Source organism: Carcharhinus amblyrhynchos, chromosome 19, assembly GCF_965287045.1.
Source record: "Carcharhinus amblyrhynchos chromosome 19, sCarAmb.v2.hapA, whole genome shotgun sequence".
Classification (NCBI taxonomy): domain Eukaryota; kingdom Metazoa; phylum Chordata; class Chondrichthyes; order Carcharhiniformes; family Carcharhinidae; genus Carcharhinus; species Carcharhinus amblyrhynchos.
The window spans coordinates 5,653,886-5,670,221 of NC_137342.1; the positions used below are offsets into that span (position 1 = coordinate 5,653,886).

The 16,336-nt window shown below is 48.9% G+C and overlaps 1 protein-coding gene across 1 annotated transcript in view; it reads right to left on the reverse strand.

The window, feature by feature from the left end:
* The window catches only part of sspn (sarcospan (Kras oncogene-associated gene)), a 28,688-nt gene that overhangs the window by 4,999 nt on the left and 7,353 nt on the right, over nucleotides 1–16,336 (reverse strand). Inside the window, exon 2 of the mRNA XM_080207799.1 lies at nucleotides 7,648–7,734. Coding sequence (XP_080063925.1) covers nucleotides 7,648–7,734 — 87 coding nt within the window. The remainder of the gene's footprint in view (nucleotides 1–7,647; nucleotides 7,735–16,336) is intronic.

Sequence of the window (16,336 nt, forward strand, 5' to 3'; positions counted from 1 at the left end):
ACACCCTCCCCCCGATCCCCAACACTCCCTCCCCCCGATCCCCAACACACCCTCCCCCCGATCCCCAACACACCCTCCCCCCGATCCCCAACACTCCCTCCCCCCGATCCCCAACACTCCCTCCCCCCGATCCCCAACACACCCTCCCCCCGATCCCCAACACTCCCTCCCCCCGATCCCCAACACTCCCTCCCCCCGATCCCCAACACACCCTCCCCCCGATCCCCGACACACCCTCCCCCCGATCCCCAACACGCCCTCCCCCCGATCCCCAACACTCCCTCCCCCCGATCCCCAACACTCCCTCCCCCCGATCCCCAACACTCCCTCCCCCCGATCCCCAACACACCCTCCCCCCGATCCCCAACACTCCCTCCCCCCGATCCCCAACACACCCTCCCCCCGATCCCCAATACACCCTCCCCCGATCCCCAACACACCCTCCCCCCCATCCCCAACACTCCCTCCCCCCCATCCCCAACACTCCCTCCCCCCGATCCCCAACACTCCCTCCCCCCGATCCCCAACACACCCTCCCCCCGATCCCCAACACACCCTCCCCCCGATCCCCAACACTCCCTCCCCCGATCCCCAACACACCCTCCCCCCGATCCCCAACACTCCCTCCCCCCGATCCCCAACACTCCCTCCCCCCGATCCCCAACACACCCTCCCCCCGATCCCCAACACTCCCTCCCCCGATCCCCAACACACCCTCCCCCCGATCCCCAACACTCCCTCCCCCCGATCCCCAACACACCCTCCCCCCGATCCCCAACACACCCTCCCCCCGATCCCCAACACACCCTCCCCCCGATCCTCAGCACACCCTCCCCCCGATCCCCAACACTCCCTCCCCCCCATCCCCAACACTCCCTCCCCCCGATCCCCAACACTCCCTCCCCCGATCCCCAACACACCCTCCCCCCGATCCCCAACACACCCTCCCCCCGATCCCCAACACACCCTCCCCCCGATCCCCAACACTCCCTCCCCCCGATCCCCAACACACCCTCCCCCCGATCCCCAACACTCCCTCCCCCGATCCCCAACACACCCTCCCCCCGATCCCCAACACTCCCTCCCCCCGATCCCCAACACACCCTCCCCCCGATCCCCAACACACCCTCCCCCCGATCCCCAACACACCCTCCCCCCGATCCTCAGCACACCCTCCCCCCGATCCCCAACACTCCCTCCCCCCCATCCCCAACACTCCCTCCCCCCGATCCCCAACACTCCCTCCCCCGATCCCCAACACACCCTCCCCCCGATCCCCAACACACCCTCCCCCCGATCCCCAACACACCCTCCCCCCGATCCCCAACACTCCCTCCCCCGATCCCCAACACTCCCTGCCCCTGATCCCCAACACACCCTCCCCCCGATCCCCAACACTCCCTGCCCCCGATCCCCAACCACGAGCCCCCACTCCTATGTAGAGGTCCCCCCATTCCCTCCCCTCCTACCTACCCCCAACCCTGGTCTGCCGCCACCTCATTTCATCCCTCCCCCTACAGCCCCATCCCCTGGCACCACCCGATGCCTGCTGGGCAGTGCCAGGGTGCTCAGTGGGCAGTGCCAGGGTGCCAAGCTGGGGGCATGCTCCTCCCATGCCCCTGATCGCGATGGTCTCTGCTCCTGCCAGTGAGGCCATCACACCTGATCCCCGTTGACGGGGACTATATGTGATCTCCGCTGGAGGGGACCTTTACCAATGGGGGCAGAAGCTTTAGCAAGCCCGGACAATTGAGTTCCAAGCTCACTCTCCAGATTCTGATCTCTATGAGCATCCTGTAATCACCGCCCCGCCCCCCCCTCACTATTCCCTGATGTGAGGCTGATTAGATCCAGAAATATGGATGGGGAAGATTGTCTCTAGCCAGACACCGGTCGTGAATCCCGTTTCTCCCTACCATTTAAATTTCCCGGCCCAATGCACTGCTCAAGTAGTGCAGTGGGTCTGGAAAATCACACCCATAACCTTTCTGGAATTAGCCTCTTGAGGGAGAAAAGAATGATTTTAAGGCCCACACCCCACCCCCTCCAAGTGAACAGGGAGGACAGGCCTGCTATAGACCCAAACCACTCAAACTTTCCTCATAAGATAAACCCTTCATCCCCAGAATCAGCCCAGGAAACCAGCTGTGAACTGCTTCCAATGTAATAGATTTCTTTAGTAAGGAGACCTTCAAACTGTACACTCTGGTCTCACCAACACCCTCGACAGTTGTATGGTGTGGAGATCCAACATTGGACTGGGGTTAGCACTGTAAGCTCCTTCAATTCCTGGCTCGGGGTCACTGTCTGTGTGAAGTTTGCACATTCTCCCCGTGTCTGCGTGGGTTTCCTCCGGGTGCCCTGGTTTCCTCCCACAGTCCAAAGGTGCGCAGGTTAGGTGGATTGGCCGTGCTAAAAATTGCCCCTTAGTGTCAAGAGACTAGCTAGGGTAAATTATGGGGATAGGGCTTGGGTGGGATTGTGGTTAGTGCAGACTTGATGGGCTGAATGGCCTCCTTCTGCACAGTAGGATTCCATGATTCTAAAGAGCTGCGCTCTGAATGCTCGTGATTCCAAATAAACCTGTTGGACTTTAACCTGGTGTTATGAGACTTTGTTATACAGTTGTAGTAAGACATCCCTGCTCTCATACTTTCCCAAACTAATTTCCCAGAGAGATGGGGCATACTTCATCTCAGACACTAACCCAAAACGGGTGCCAACAAATCAGCAATTAGTAAAAATCATAGAAACCCTATAGTACAGAACGAGGCCCTTCGCGTCTGCATCAAACACAATCCCACCCAGGCCCTACCCCCCTATCCCTACATATTATACCCACTAATCCCTCTAACCTACACATCTCAGGACACTATAAAGGGGCAATTTCTTAGCACGGCCAATCAACCTAACCCACACATCTTTGGACTGTGGGAGGAAACCCACGCAGACACGAGGAGAACGTGCAAACTCCACACAGACAGTGACCCCGAGCCGGGAATCGAACCCAAGAACCCGGAGCTGTGAAGCAGCAGTGCTAACCCACTGTGCCACCCATGGTAGGGAAGGAAATTAAATGGAGTGCTTTCCCCCGATTTCAATCTCCAAAAGTCTTTATCCAGTCAGTGTGAACTGGGTGCAGACCTGATGGGACAGGTGTCGATCTGGTGTGTAACTGACAGAGAAACAGTAAGTTCCCACACTGGCCATCATGAATCAGGTCAGTTTGCTGGGAATAGATTGTGCCTTATGGAACAGCCTTGCTGCAGGATTATCACAACCAGACTGGGGTTTGACCCTACAAGCGTTAGGCAACATCATCGCAAAGCGCTCACAAATTTTCATCAGTATTCTCAAACGCCTCCACTCCTTTACCCCTCCCCGCTTTCTAATCTCCTCCAGCCCTCCAACCATCCAAGATATCTATGCTTTGCTAATTTCGGCTGCTCGTTGGAATTTAATTACTCTGTCCTTGGCAGCAGTGCCAGCAGCTGCTTTGACCCTGTGTTCTGGAATTCCAACCCGAAATCTCTCTTTTTCACGTGCTTCCATCTACTTTTGATCGAGATTTTGGCTATCTGTGCGGATGTCTCCTTGCGCGACCCAGAGTGGGATTTTCTGCCTGTGGAATGGAAATTCCTGTCCAAGATCAACGGACCTTTGCACGGTTCGCCAAATTTTCTGTCCCGCCCGCTACGATTCCCGTGGTGGGGCGGGACTGGAAAATCCTGCCTCCCAATGTCAAATGCTTTTTTGCATTCATTCACAGTTCTGGGCGTCGCTGGCTGGCTAACGTTTATTGTCCACCTCTAGTTGTCCTTGAGAAAAGGTTGGGGTGAGCTGCCTTCTTAAATCGCTGTAATCCATGTGGTGTAGGTGCATCCACAGTGCTGTTAGGGAGGGAGTTCCAGGATTTTGACCCAGCAGTAGTGAAGGAACGGCGATATATTTCCAAGTCAGGGTGGACTTGCAGGTGGTGACGTTCCCAGTTATCTGCTGCCCTTGGTCTTCTAGAATCATAAAATTCCTACAGTGCGGAAGGGGGCCATTAGCCCATCAAGTCTGCACTGACCACAATCTCATCCAGATCCTATCCCTGTAATCCCACATATTTATCCTGTTAGTTCCCCGATACTAAGTATCAGTAGGGTTACAGGGATAGGATCACCATAAAGCATTATCACCTAACTGCAGTTTGTGGGAACTTGCTGGGCACAAGTTTACTTATCAGTGTCACAAGTAGACTTACCTTAACACTGCAGTGAAGTTACTGTGAAAATCCCCTAGCTGCCACACTCTGGCACCTGTTCGGGTACACTGAGGGAGAATTTAGCATGGCCAATGCACCTAACCAGCACATCTTTCAAACTGTGGGAGGAAACTGGAGCACCTGGAGGAAACCCACACAGACACGGGGAGAATGTGCAGACTCCGCACAGATAGTAACCCAAGCCGGGAATCGGACTCGGGTCCCTAGCACTGTGAGGCATCAGTGCCAACAACTGTGCTGCCGTGCTGCCACTTGCTGTATAAATGGTAAGTCTTTGCTTTGTATTTTCAAATCTGTGTACAATATAGCACATTAAGGTGGCAAAGTCTATAAGTTGCAAAAACTCTAAAGGCAGCTGGTATGGAAAGAGAATGAATTCTCTCTGGTCAGTAATGAATTCTGATGTCCACATTACAACAGGTAGGACCAATTAGCGTTGGCCTAAGGACTAACTGGACAGAATAAAATTAACTGCTAAAGTTTACCGCACTGGAAAGAGTGCCTCAAACACAGGCTGCTTTGAGCAGCGATGTGTCACTGATAATACAAAACATTTCCATGACTGTACTTGGATCAGGCTCAGTGTTGATGGATCACGCTGTAATCTGACTGCGGCGAAGGGATTCATGGGACTTCATATCTGGAAACTTGACGGGGAGTTGGGGGGGGCGGGGGAGGTGAGGGGGGTGGGGTTGTCGGCTACAATTAAAATCCAGCTGGAAAAACGTGGAGGTCTGGCTCACAGTTCCTGTGATTCGGATCCAGGGGATTTGGATTGCAAGCAAACGGCGAGAAAAGATTGAAAGCCTCAGCACATTCCTCGGATGGTGAACTTTAGCATGAGGTTAAGGCATTCTCATTAAGATGGTATGCGTGGATCTAAACTCGCGGAATGGCTGACGCTTGGAACTGTTTGGTGTTGCAGTTTACATTAACTCATTCTCTGAACTTAACCTTCCATCCATAAATGGGAACTCCTGCCGCCTGCACTCTGGCCCTCCTCCCTCCTGCACTCCCCTTGCATGAGAACATAAGAAATAGGAGCAGGAGTCGGCCATCCAGCCCTTCGAGCCTGCCCCGCCATTCAATAAGATCATGGCTGATCTGAAGTGGATCAGTTCCACTTTCCCGCTTTCTCCCTTAATTCCCCTGTCTATCAGAAACCTATCTACCCGTGACTTAAATATATTCAGCGAGGCAGCCTCCACCACTTCAACGGGCAGAGAATTCCAGAGATTCACCACCCTTTGAGTGAAGAAGTTCCTCCTCAACTCCGTTCTAAACTGCACTCCCCCTTATCTTGAGGCTGTGCCCTCTAGTCCTGCTGTCCTTTCTAATCAAACTGAAGTCCGTGGCTAACCCAATGGAAGACTGAATGCATTCTACGCCATTCTAGTGCGTGCAATGTCAAACTACTTGTAACCTGTGCGTTGAAATACAACAAAGTTGCACTGATGTCACCACAAGGTCAAGCTGGTATAGCAAGATTCATTCTGGATGTGAGCATTAGCCAAATTTCACCGTCATTGCCACGGGTTAGATCAAAGTTAACACTCTTAATCAAAAATGTATCTATTTTAAAGAACACTTATAGAAATACTGGTGTCACACTTGTGCAAAGATATGAAGGCATTGGAGTGGTTGCAGAACAAACTGATGAACATTGTTCCTAGGGAGATAGCTCCGTTATGGGGATAGGTTGGGGCAGCTATAGTGGCGCCATGGTTAGCACTGTGGCCTCACAGGGACCCGGGATCAATTCTGCTCTCAGGTGAACTGCCTGTGTGGAATCTGCATGGGTTTCCTCCGGGTGCTCTGTTTTCCTTCCACAGTCCAAAGACGCGCAGGTTAGGTGGATTGCCCATGTTAGGCGTGTGGGGTTGTGGGGAGAAGCCACGGGTACAACATTCTGTCAAGAGTTTCAGTGCAGATTCAACAGGTCCAATAGCCTCCTCCTGCGCTGTGGGATTCTATGAGGGGAATCTGGGGCTGTCTCAGTTAGAGAAAAGGAGGCAGAGAGCAGATTTGATCAAGGTGTTCAAAATCAAGATGGTTCCGATCAGGGCGGAGAGTGAGACACTGTTCCCATTGGCGAAGGGTCGTGAACCAGAGGGCACTGATTTAAGAAGACCAGAAAAAGGAGCAAAGGCAGCATGAGGAAACACAGATTCACACAGTGAGTGGTTAGGATCTGGTTGCAGTGTCTGAGAGTGTGGTGGAGACAGATTCACACAGCGAGTGGTTAGGATCTGGAATGCACTGTCTGAGAGTGTGGTGGAGACAGATTCACACAGCGAGTGGTTAGGATCTGGAATGTACTGTCTGAGAGTGTGGTGGAGACAGATTCACACAGCGAGTGGTTAGGATTTGGAATGCACTGTCTGAGAGTGTGGTGGAGACAGATTCACACAGCGAGTGGTTAGGATCTGGAATGTACTGTCTGAGAGTGTGGTGGAGACGGATTCACACAGCGAGTGGTTAAGATCTGGAATGCACTGTCTGAGAGTGTGGTGGAGACTGGCCCGATCGTGAGTTTCAAAAGAAAAGCCCCCTCCCGTACGGTAACCATTCTAAGGCCTATGCAATTAAATTGAGACAAGTGTAACGTAATGAAATAAATTAATTTCCTGCTGGAGTTAACTTTCTATTTACTCTCTGGAAATGTTCTGTTAACAGTCAAGAGAGTGAGATTGACACACTTAAACCCTTTAAAGATTAAAAAAATTGGAAAATATGGCACAACCTTTCTGACCCTGATGCACTATTTGATTCTGTAACACCTTCGCTTGGCAATTGATGTCAAAAATGGAACATCTCCCTGCTGTGTCACAGCAACAGCGAGTGACAATCCTACCTCAGCTTCAGGTATTCCATTAACTCCAGTTGTTTGTTTGTTGTTTCTCTTCCCACACCCAGCGGTGCACAAGACAGACTTTCATCTGTTCCCATTGCTAGTTATTCCTGGAACAGGTCACTATTCTGTCATGAGGGGCTTCTGGCTTGAGAGGGCGCCACCCCACATCAAGCGTGGCTGACCAGGAGTGTCTCCCAGCCCTTACCACCAGCCATTGGCAAGTTTGGAAGTTGACACTCAAACCTGTTTGGCTACATTATGAAGCACCTTCCTTAACCATCAAGTCCTGGGGTGGGACTCGAACCTGGAGTTTCTGGCTCAGAAGCAGGTACGTTACCCACCTAGCCACAAGCCCTCGCATCAACTCCAGCAATAACACATCCAGACAGTCGTGAAGCGAGATGATATCTTAGTGGATTAAGGAGTGGACAAACTGACAGGTTCAATGCTGTTACCTAAGTAATCCGGGTGAATGCTGGATGGATAGTTATTTGACTTCATTATCATATCACTCACCAATTACCTTTATTATAAACTGGAGTGTAGTCTTCTCGTCAACCTGGTACGTGGTGCAGTACATATAGAATCCAAGCAATGCAGCCAAACAGATCTGGAACAGCAAAAATCCACTGTGAGATATTTAGACAGACGTTTTTACCTGAAAAAAATTATTATTTACTTATTACAGAATGTTACTCGGCTTTTCCCCATTCTGCACTAATCACTGATTAGAAAATGTAGAATCCTTAGAAGGAGGCCATTCGGTCCATCAAGTCTGAACAAAGAACAAAGAAAATTACAGCACAGGAACAGGCCATTCGGCCCTCCAAGCCTACACCGATCTTGCAGCCCAACTGAACTAGAACCCCCTACCCTTCCAGAAATCATATTCGCAATCTATTCATGTATTTGTTCTGATGCCCCTTAAGAGTCACTATTGTATCTGCTTCCACTATCTTCCCCAGCAGCGAGTTCCAGGCACCCACCACCCTCTGTGTAAAAAGACATGCCTCGTACATCCCCTCTAAACCTTGCCCCTCGCACCTTAAACCTGTGCCCCCTAGTAACTGACTCCTCTACCCTGGGGAAAAGCTTCTGACTATCCACTCTGTCCATGCCCCTCATAATCTTCTATCAGGTCACCCCTCAACCTCCATCGTTCCAGTGAGAACAATCCAGGTTTCTCCAACCTCTCCTCATAGGTGGCACAGTGGTTAGCACTGCTGCCTCACAGCGCCAGCGACCTGGGTTCGGTTCCCTGCTTGGGTCACTGTCTGTGTGGAGTTTGCATATTTTCCCCACCCTTGTGCAGGTTTCTTCTGGGCACTCCACTTTCCTCCCACATTCTGAAAGACATGCTGGTTAGGTGCATTGACCCAAACAAGTGCTGCACTGTGACAACTAGGGAAATTTCACAGTAACTTAATTGCAGTGTTAATGTAAGCCATACTTGCGACTAATAAATAAACTTTACTTTAGCTAATGCCCTCCATACCAGGCAACATCCTGGTAACTCTTTTCTGTACCCTCTCCAAAGCTTCCACATCCTTCTAGTAGTGTGGCAACCGGAATCGAACACTGTTTTCCGAGAGAGGCCTAATTAAGATTCTCCACTGACAACAACCCCACCTAGGCCCTATCCCCGTAACCCTGTATATTTACCCTGCTAACCAGGGACACTCAGGGGCAATTTAGCATGGCCAATGCACCTAACCCACATACATTTGGACTGTGGGAGGAAACCGGAGCATCCTGACGAAATTCCAGAATAAATGTAAATATTCCACACACTGCTGACAGTTAAGCACCTTTTTCATGCACTTTGGGCAAACAATATTGATACTGAGCGACTGGAACCCCCACATTTATCTACAATGCAACAAGTAATAGGCACTCTGTTCAGAGTGAATGCTAAGCTCTGGTTATATATCCTCCTTGGCAAATCGGTTTTAGAACCAGAGAAAATTCCAGCTCAGAAACAGGCCTTTTGGCCCTCCTTGTCTGTGTCGAACCATTTTTTGCCTCGTCCCACTGACCTGCAGTTGGACCATATCCCTCCACACCCCTCTCACCCATGAACCCATCCAAGTTTTTATTAAATCTTAAAAGCGACCCTGCATTTACCACTTGTGTGAGGTTTTAACTCGGTTAATGGGTTAATGGGGGAACATGAATTATAACCGCATTATAAGAAAGATGTGGAGGCATTGGAAAGGGTGCAGAGGAGGTTTACCAGGATGTTGCCTGGTATGGTGGGAAGGTCTTATGAGGACAGGCTGAGGGACTTGAGGTTATTTTCGTTAGAGAGAAGAAAGTTATGAGGCGGCCTAATTGAGGCATACAAGATGATCAAAGGGTTAGATAGGGTGGACAGTGAGAGCCTTTTTCCTCGGATGGTGATGGCTAACACGAGGGGACAAAGCTTTAAATTAAGGGGTGGTAATTATAGGATGGATGTCAGAGGTAGGTTCTTTACTCAGAGGGTAGTAAGGGCGTGGAATGCCCTGCCTGCAGCAGTTGTGGACTCGCCAACTTTAAGGGCGTTCAAATGGTCAGCGGATAGGCATATGGATAACATTGGAATAGTTTAGGTTAGAGGGTCATTAGATTGGTTCCACTGGTCGGCACAACACCGAGGGCCGAAGGGCCTGTACTGCGCTGTAATGTTCTATGTTCTACGGGTGACACGAGTGGCGGGCAGCGATCTGAGCAATCCTTACAACCCTTGCCATCCAGATCACACAGGAACATGAGAGGTGATGCACAGAGGTCAGTATGAATGCCAGAAATCAGTCAAATCAAAATCTTAAACTGTACCAGTAAATGCCTGAGAAATGAACGCAATTTTCCTTTGCCCGTGGTATCAGGAATTGTCGAAAAATTCCCGATCCCAGTCTACCTGCTGGAGACTCCCCCCACCCCCTCCTTGTGAAGCCCTTTATAAAGACTCAGTGTTAAAAATGACCGCTTGTCATCCCTCCTTGGTTGAGCTTATGGTATGCAAACCCCAGACGGACTTGTATTCTTGGCTTCCAACGTGCTGGCAAGTGAGGCTGTTTGTTTCAAAGCTGCAAAAACTCAGAAGGAAGGGCCTGTAACCATCTGGCAGGAAATCGTGCAACACAGCGAGAGTTTAATTTTATTCTCATGGTGAGACCAAGGCCAGCGCTCAGTGCCCATGCACGCTGCCTATGAGTGACAAGGCTTCTTGGAGAATTTCCTAAGCCACTCCAGAAGCTCCTCTGAGGGTCTGTATGTAAATGTGCCAAACTTAAAAGCTGGTCTTGTTAAACTTTTCAACATAAGAAATAGGAGCAGGAGTAGGCCATCTAGCCCTTCGAGCCTGCCCCGCCATTCAATAAGATCATGGCTGATCTGAAGTGGATCAGTTCCACTTTCTCCCCCTTCCATGCTAACACATGCCACCCACCTACTCTCAATGCCCCCAATACCCTCCATGCCAATTCATGGCACTTGCAAGCTCATTCATCTAGTATACGGTCTATACCAAACCAATTACCTCTACAGTAATAATGGCATGTATGAAACTTACAAAAAAACACACACGTTCATAATTTTCTTCTTAAAAACTGCTGTTGCTACAACTCTATAAAAGTTTAAACCACTTTATGTTGGAGCTTTATAGATAATAGAAGTTATAAGCACTTGATATCTTATTTTGCACAAGTAAATATTGAACCATTGACAAAAGAGATCACAGGAAAAAAAGCTTATTATAACAGCATAAAACAAATCAAGCAAAGTCAACAGCTCTCTCCAGCTGTGTCAACAAAGTTAATCATCTTAAGAGCATCTGCGCTCTTGACTAAGCTGGGAAGGCATGAGTTGGTATGGGGGTAGGTGAGGTGGCATGGCTAAATGTGGAGTACATGAGGGTTTATTGGGGTCAAATGTTGGCATGAGAGGCTTGGAGGTGGCGTGGGGATGAGCTGGTCAAGGTGATGGGGTGTGAATTGTGAGGGTTGGAGGGACTAAAATGTAACAGGGATGAAGTCTCAAAGTGAAGAGGTGAACATTTTAACCAAACCCCCTCAGCTCAAGATCTGCATCCCCCTCCCCCTGCTGAGGGAAGTGGCCCAATTCTATCATGTCCTGGGCCTAAGAGAACTGAGGCTGGGCTGCCACATCGAGGAATTTCCTGACTCAAGTCACCCACCTCGGTAGCAAAGATCCAGCCTGTAGTGGGCGGGACGGTAGCACAGTGGGTTAGCACTGCTGCCTCACAGCTGCAGGGTCCTGGGTTCGATTCCCGGCTTGGGTCACTGTCTGTGTGGAGTTTGCACATTCTCCTCGTGTCTGCGTGGGTTTCCTCCGGTTTCCTCCCACAGTCCAAAGATGTGCGGGTTAGGTTGATTGGCCGTGCTAAGAAATTGCCCCTTAGTGTCCAGGGATGTGTAGATTAGAGGGATTAGTGGGTATAATATGTAGGGATATGGGGGTAGGGCCTGGGTGGGATTGTGCTCGGTGCAGACTTGATGGGCTGAAGGGCCTCTTTCTGCACTGTAGGGTTCTATGATCTATGATCTATAACTGACCAAGCTCCAATAGTAAAGGGGTCATGAGAAAGGGAATATAGAGGCATGATTAAATCTGAGACTGTGAACACAGGGCAGGAGAAATGTCTTCAAACAGAGAGCTAAGAAGGTGTGGAATTCACTTCCAGTCTGGCCCAAGAGCTATAATAACATCCAAGATTGCATTGAATAGTTGGTTGAAGGAATTGGGGTTTGCTTTATTCTGGGAGACAAATGTGACCAGAATGATTTGGAGGGTAAATGAACATGGTCTATTCTAGTATCGCAATTCGAACAGGCAAGCTACTAACCCAACATCCCAGCTGGAAGTGGATGTGGCCTAGGAGGGTCTTGCCAGCAAATCCCCAAGGATGGGGCCCCCTCAGTGCCAAGGAAATATCCTGAGCATGCAGGGAAACATTACTGAAGTGTGCAAACAGTAAAAACATTCTTCAAAAGCCAAGGGGAAATGGAGCGGAGGTATAAATCTTTTATGATTTAATTTAATGGTGTAGCAACCTCAAGGGGCTGAGCTATCGATTCTAGGTGCTTAAACCTTCAGCAGACAAGGTCTGAGCTTATATCAGTTTTACTTTCAATTGCTGTCAATTTATCAAAGTGTTCCAATAGTGGAAGAACCTGGGATTATTATCTGAGTGTAGGTAGACCAAATCTCCTCTCTCTTTCCCAACATATTCCTAAAGACATGGAGTGTGAAATCAGATGTTACTATATTTAATTTAATTTTATTTTATTTATATTTAATGTAACTATATTTATTTTGCTATATTTACAGGTTTAAGGTGCTGGGGAGCAGGTACAGAGGAGATGTTAGGGGTAAGTTTTTCACTCAGAGGGTGGTGAGTGAGTGGAACCGGCTGCCGTCGGTGGTGGTGGAGGCGAACTCGCTGGGGTCTTTTAAACGACTTCTGGATGAGTACATGGGATTTAATAGGATTGAGGGTTATGGGTAAGCCTAGTAGGTAGGGATATCATTGGGACAACTTGTGGGCCGAAGGGCCTGTTTGAGCATCTTGGCCAAGCCCTTTGTCCTGCCCTATCACCGTAATCCTGTGCATGGCCAATCCACCTAATTCTACACATCTTTGGAACTGTGGGAGGAAACCAGAGCGCTCGGACGAAACCCACGCAGACACGGGGAGAATGTGTAAACTCCACACAGGCAGTGACCCAAGGTGGGAATCGAACCCTGGTCCCTGGCGCTGTGAGGCAGAAGTGCTAACCATTTTTCCTGAATTTCTCTGATTGAATAACGAGCGATGTGGAGATGCCAGCGTTGGACTGGGGTAAAACAGAAAGAAATCCCACAACCCCAGTTTAAAGTCCAGACAGGTTTATTTGTAGAACTCACAGCCACCTGGCGAAGGGACAGGCTGTCCCGAAAGCTTGTGGCTTTTGCTACAAATATTGTGGAAAGATGCACATCTGTGTGCAGAGTAATGTGGATGTTTGTAGCTGCAAGAGACATTTCTTTGTTGTATCGACTACTTAAGGTGAAATTTACGTTTTTATTTGAAGTATCTTTTGCCTGTTAATTCATGTTTATATTGATTCAGATTTGTGTTAAAATAGAAGTTGCAAGAAGTGAAAACTTGTTAGTAATTTCTTCCTTGGAGATCATTCATTAAAATTTTGGTTCTTGGTTCTTTCATAGGGATCGTAAGGAAGTTTAACCAGGGAATAAGTTTCAGAGGAGTAAAGCAAAGATGCAGCTGGGCGTATCGCAATGAAGAAAGAGGTGTTGTGGACGGGTGCAGTGGAACAGAATGCTGCACACTAGTAGATCGATATGTCGGCGGTATACTGGCACGGTGGTTGGGGTGGTGAGCACTGCTGCCTCACAGCACCAGGGAGTTCGATTCCCAGCTTGTCTGTGTGGAGTCTGCACATTCTCCCCATGTCTGTGTGGGCTTTCCTCCGGGTGCTCCGGTTTCCTCCCACAGTCTGAAAGACGTGCTGGTTAGATGCATTGGCCATGCAAAGTTCTCCCTCAGTGTACCCAAACAGGTGTCAGAGTGTGGCGATTTTCACAGTAACTTCATTGCAGTGTTAATGTAAGCCTACTTGTGACACTAATAAATTAACTGGAAAACGTTAAGCTGCCAAGATGAATCAGGTCCTGCCTGCACTGCTACCAATAACCAACTGGAAAATCAAATGCCCATTCATGGTGTGTGCTAAATTAAGCTATTGCTTTAGTTATTAATGTGGACAGGACAACCTCGTACTCAATTTTACAAAATAAAAGTCAATCCCTGTAGGAATTTTATATTATTACAGTTCCTTAATCTTTATTGTATGGGTATCAATGCTAATTTATAAGCCACTAGTTCAATAAATCCCAGCTGTGAAATTCAAACCCTACTCGGTAGATTTATAAAGCAATCAAAGCCCTTACCTTCATTATTATTCATCGTAGAGACTTCTACATTGCCCAGTATTCTCACAATGAGCTCTTCATACTCCAGTACCAGTTGTGGACTCTGAGAATCATAGAACCCTACAGTGCAGAAAGAGGCCCTTCGGCCCATTGAGTCTGCACCGAAACACAATCCCACCCAGGCCCTACCCCCCATACCCCTGCATATTATACCCACTAATCCCTCTAACCTACACATCCCTGGACACTAAGGGGCAATTTCTTAGCATGGCCAATCAACCTAACCCACACATCTTTGGACTGTGGGAGGAAACCGGAGCACCCGGAGGAAACCCACGCAGACACGAGGAGAATGTGCAAACTCCACACAGACAGTGACCCGAGCCGGGAATCGAACCCAGGACCCTGGAGCTGTGAAGCAGCAGTGCTAACCCACTGTGCTACCGTGCCACCCTGAGAGGGGGAGTTAACCCCAATGGGCTCTCAGCAGTGTGTCCAGGGTTTGGAAGGGTCGCGATAACAGCTTTATGTCCACGCAGACTGTTATCCGTTTCCATAGCAAGTTTTACCTGGAACAGGTTGCTAGTCTGTTGCCAGAGGCTTATACCTTGTGGGGGGGAGCAGAGATGGGGCACTCCATCTCAAGCATGGCTAATCAGGAGTCTCTCCCGTCTTGGGAGGAGGAGTCAGAGAACAAAAATGGCCTCTTGCTGGAGGTATCCATTCTGCCTCTTTAATGACAATGGTCCAAATTGGAGCCTTCCACTTCAATGGTATATTGTATGGAATTTTGTATCGGATTCCAGTGCAGAATCAGGCCATTCAGCCCACTGGTTCAGACCACATGGGTATCCTCTTACCCATCGTTATCTAATACCAGCAGCATATCCTCTATCCCAATCTACCCCCATGTATTTATCTATGTTCACCTCAGCTTCTATTGGTGTTAACAAATTGTCCCTAAATTAGTCATCCCTCAATCTGGTTATGCTTCCTTTATTGTGGAGTCCGTAGATAAGGATCATGGGTAGAAGAGGGCACTCACAATGTTAAAATGGCGGCGTGGGCTCGTTGGGCCGAAGGGCCTGTTTCCTGTGCTGTGTTGTTCTTTGTTGTCCATGTGGTTGCACCTTCCACTCTTTGGGTATAAGAGTTTCTCTTGAATTTTCTACTGGTTTAATAGTGACTATCTTATATTTATGACACTTTTTTTTTTGTTCTTCCCTAGATCTAGCCCATGAAAGGTCTTGTGGAGCAGTGGGTAATGCTCTGGCCTCTCAGCTAGAAGCTCTGGGTTCGAGTCCCACCCCAGGACTTAGAATCATAGAACCCTACAGTGCAGGAAGAGGCACTTCGGCCCATCGAGTCTGCACCGAACACAGTCCCATTGAGGCCCTACCCCAATATCCCTACATACTATACCCACTAATCCTTGACTTGGTAGTCAAGGAAGGTGTGCTTATAATACAGGCCAAACATAAAGGTTAAGTGCCAATATGTAAATCCTTCAAAACGCGCCAATGGCTGGCAGTAAGAGCAGGAGAGACTCCTGATTAGCCATGCTTGAGATGGAGTGCCCCACCTCTGCCCCCCCAACAAGGTATAAGCCTCTGGCAACAGACTGGCAACCTGTTCCAGGTAAAACTTGCTATGGAAACAGATAACAGCCTGCCTTAGTGCAACAGTTAGAGAATCAACATCCACCCATTCATAACGGTGACGACATCCATCGGGCAAACTCTTAGCTTTCAATTTTCTCGAGAAATGAACCTTCTTGTTAGGTATAACCTCTTGGTTACAGTATCATTTTTGGAAATCATTTTTGCATTTTGAATTTCATGTTGACTATTTTAAATTATATTTTTAATTTCTAGGTGCGTCTTGGCTCCAACATTTAAAATCCGGTCGCAAATTAAAATTTCCCCAGCCGCACACATTAATCCCGATTTCTGAAAAGCCCAGCCCACAATATGTGGGCAATCTCTCTTTCCCATTCTAGATCTTCTTGAGATCTTGGGTACCTTACTTGAAGGCATAAACTGGGACAAAACTGTTCCCTTTCCGAGTAGGAATTACGTTGAACTTAGAATGCAGAAACAGGCCATTTGTCCATTCATTCCACACGAGCCACCGCCCAAGATAGTAATCCCAGTATTACTGATGGTGCCGTGTGCTACACAGAGCAGAAACAGGAGGATAGCTAAGGTGACTACGTGATTAGAGGAGGGATGTAGGAGGATGGGTTTCGAATTTCTGAGCCACTGGGACAGGTTCTG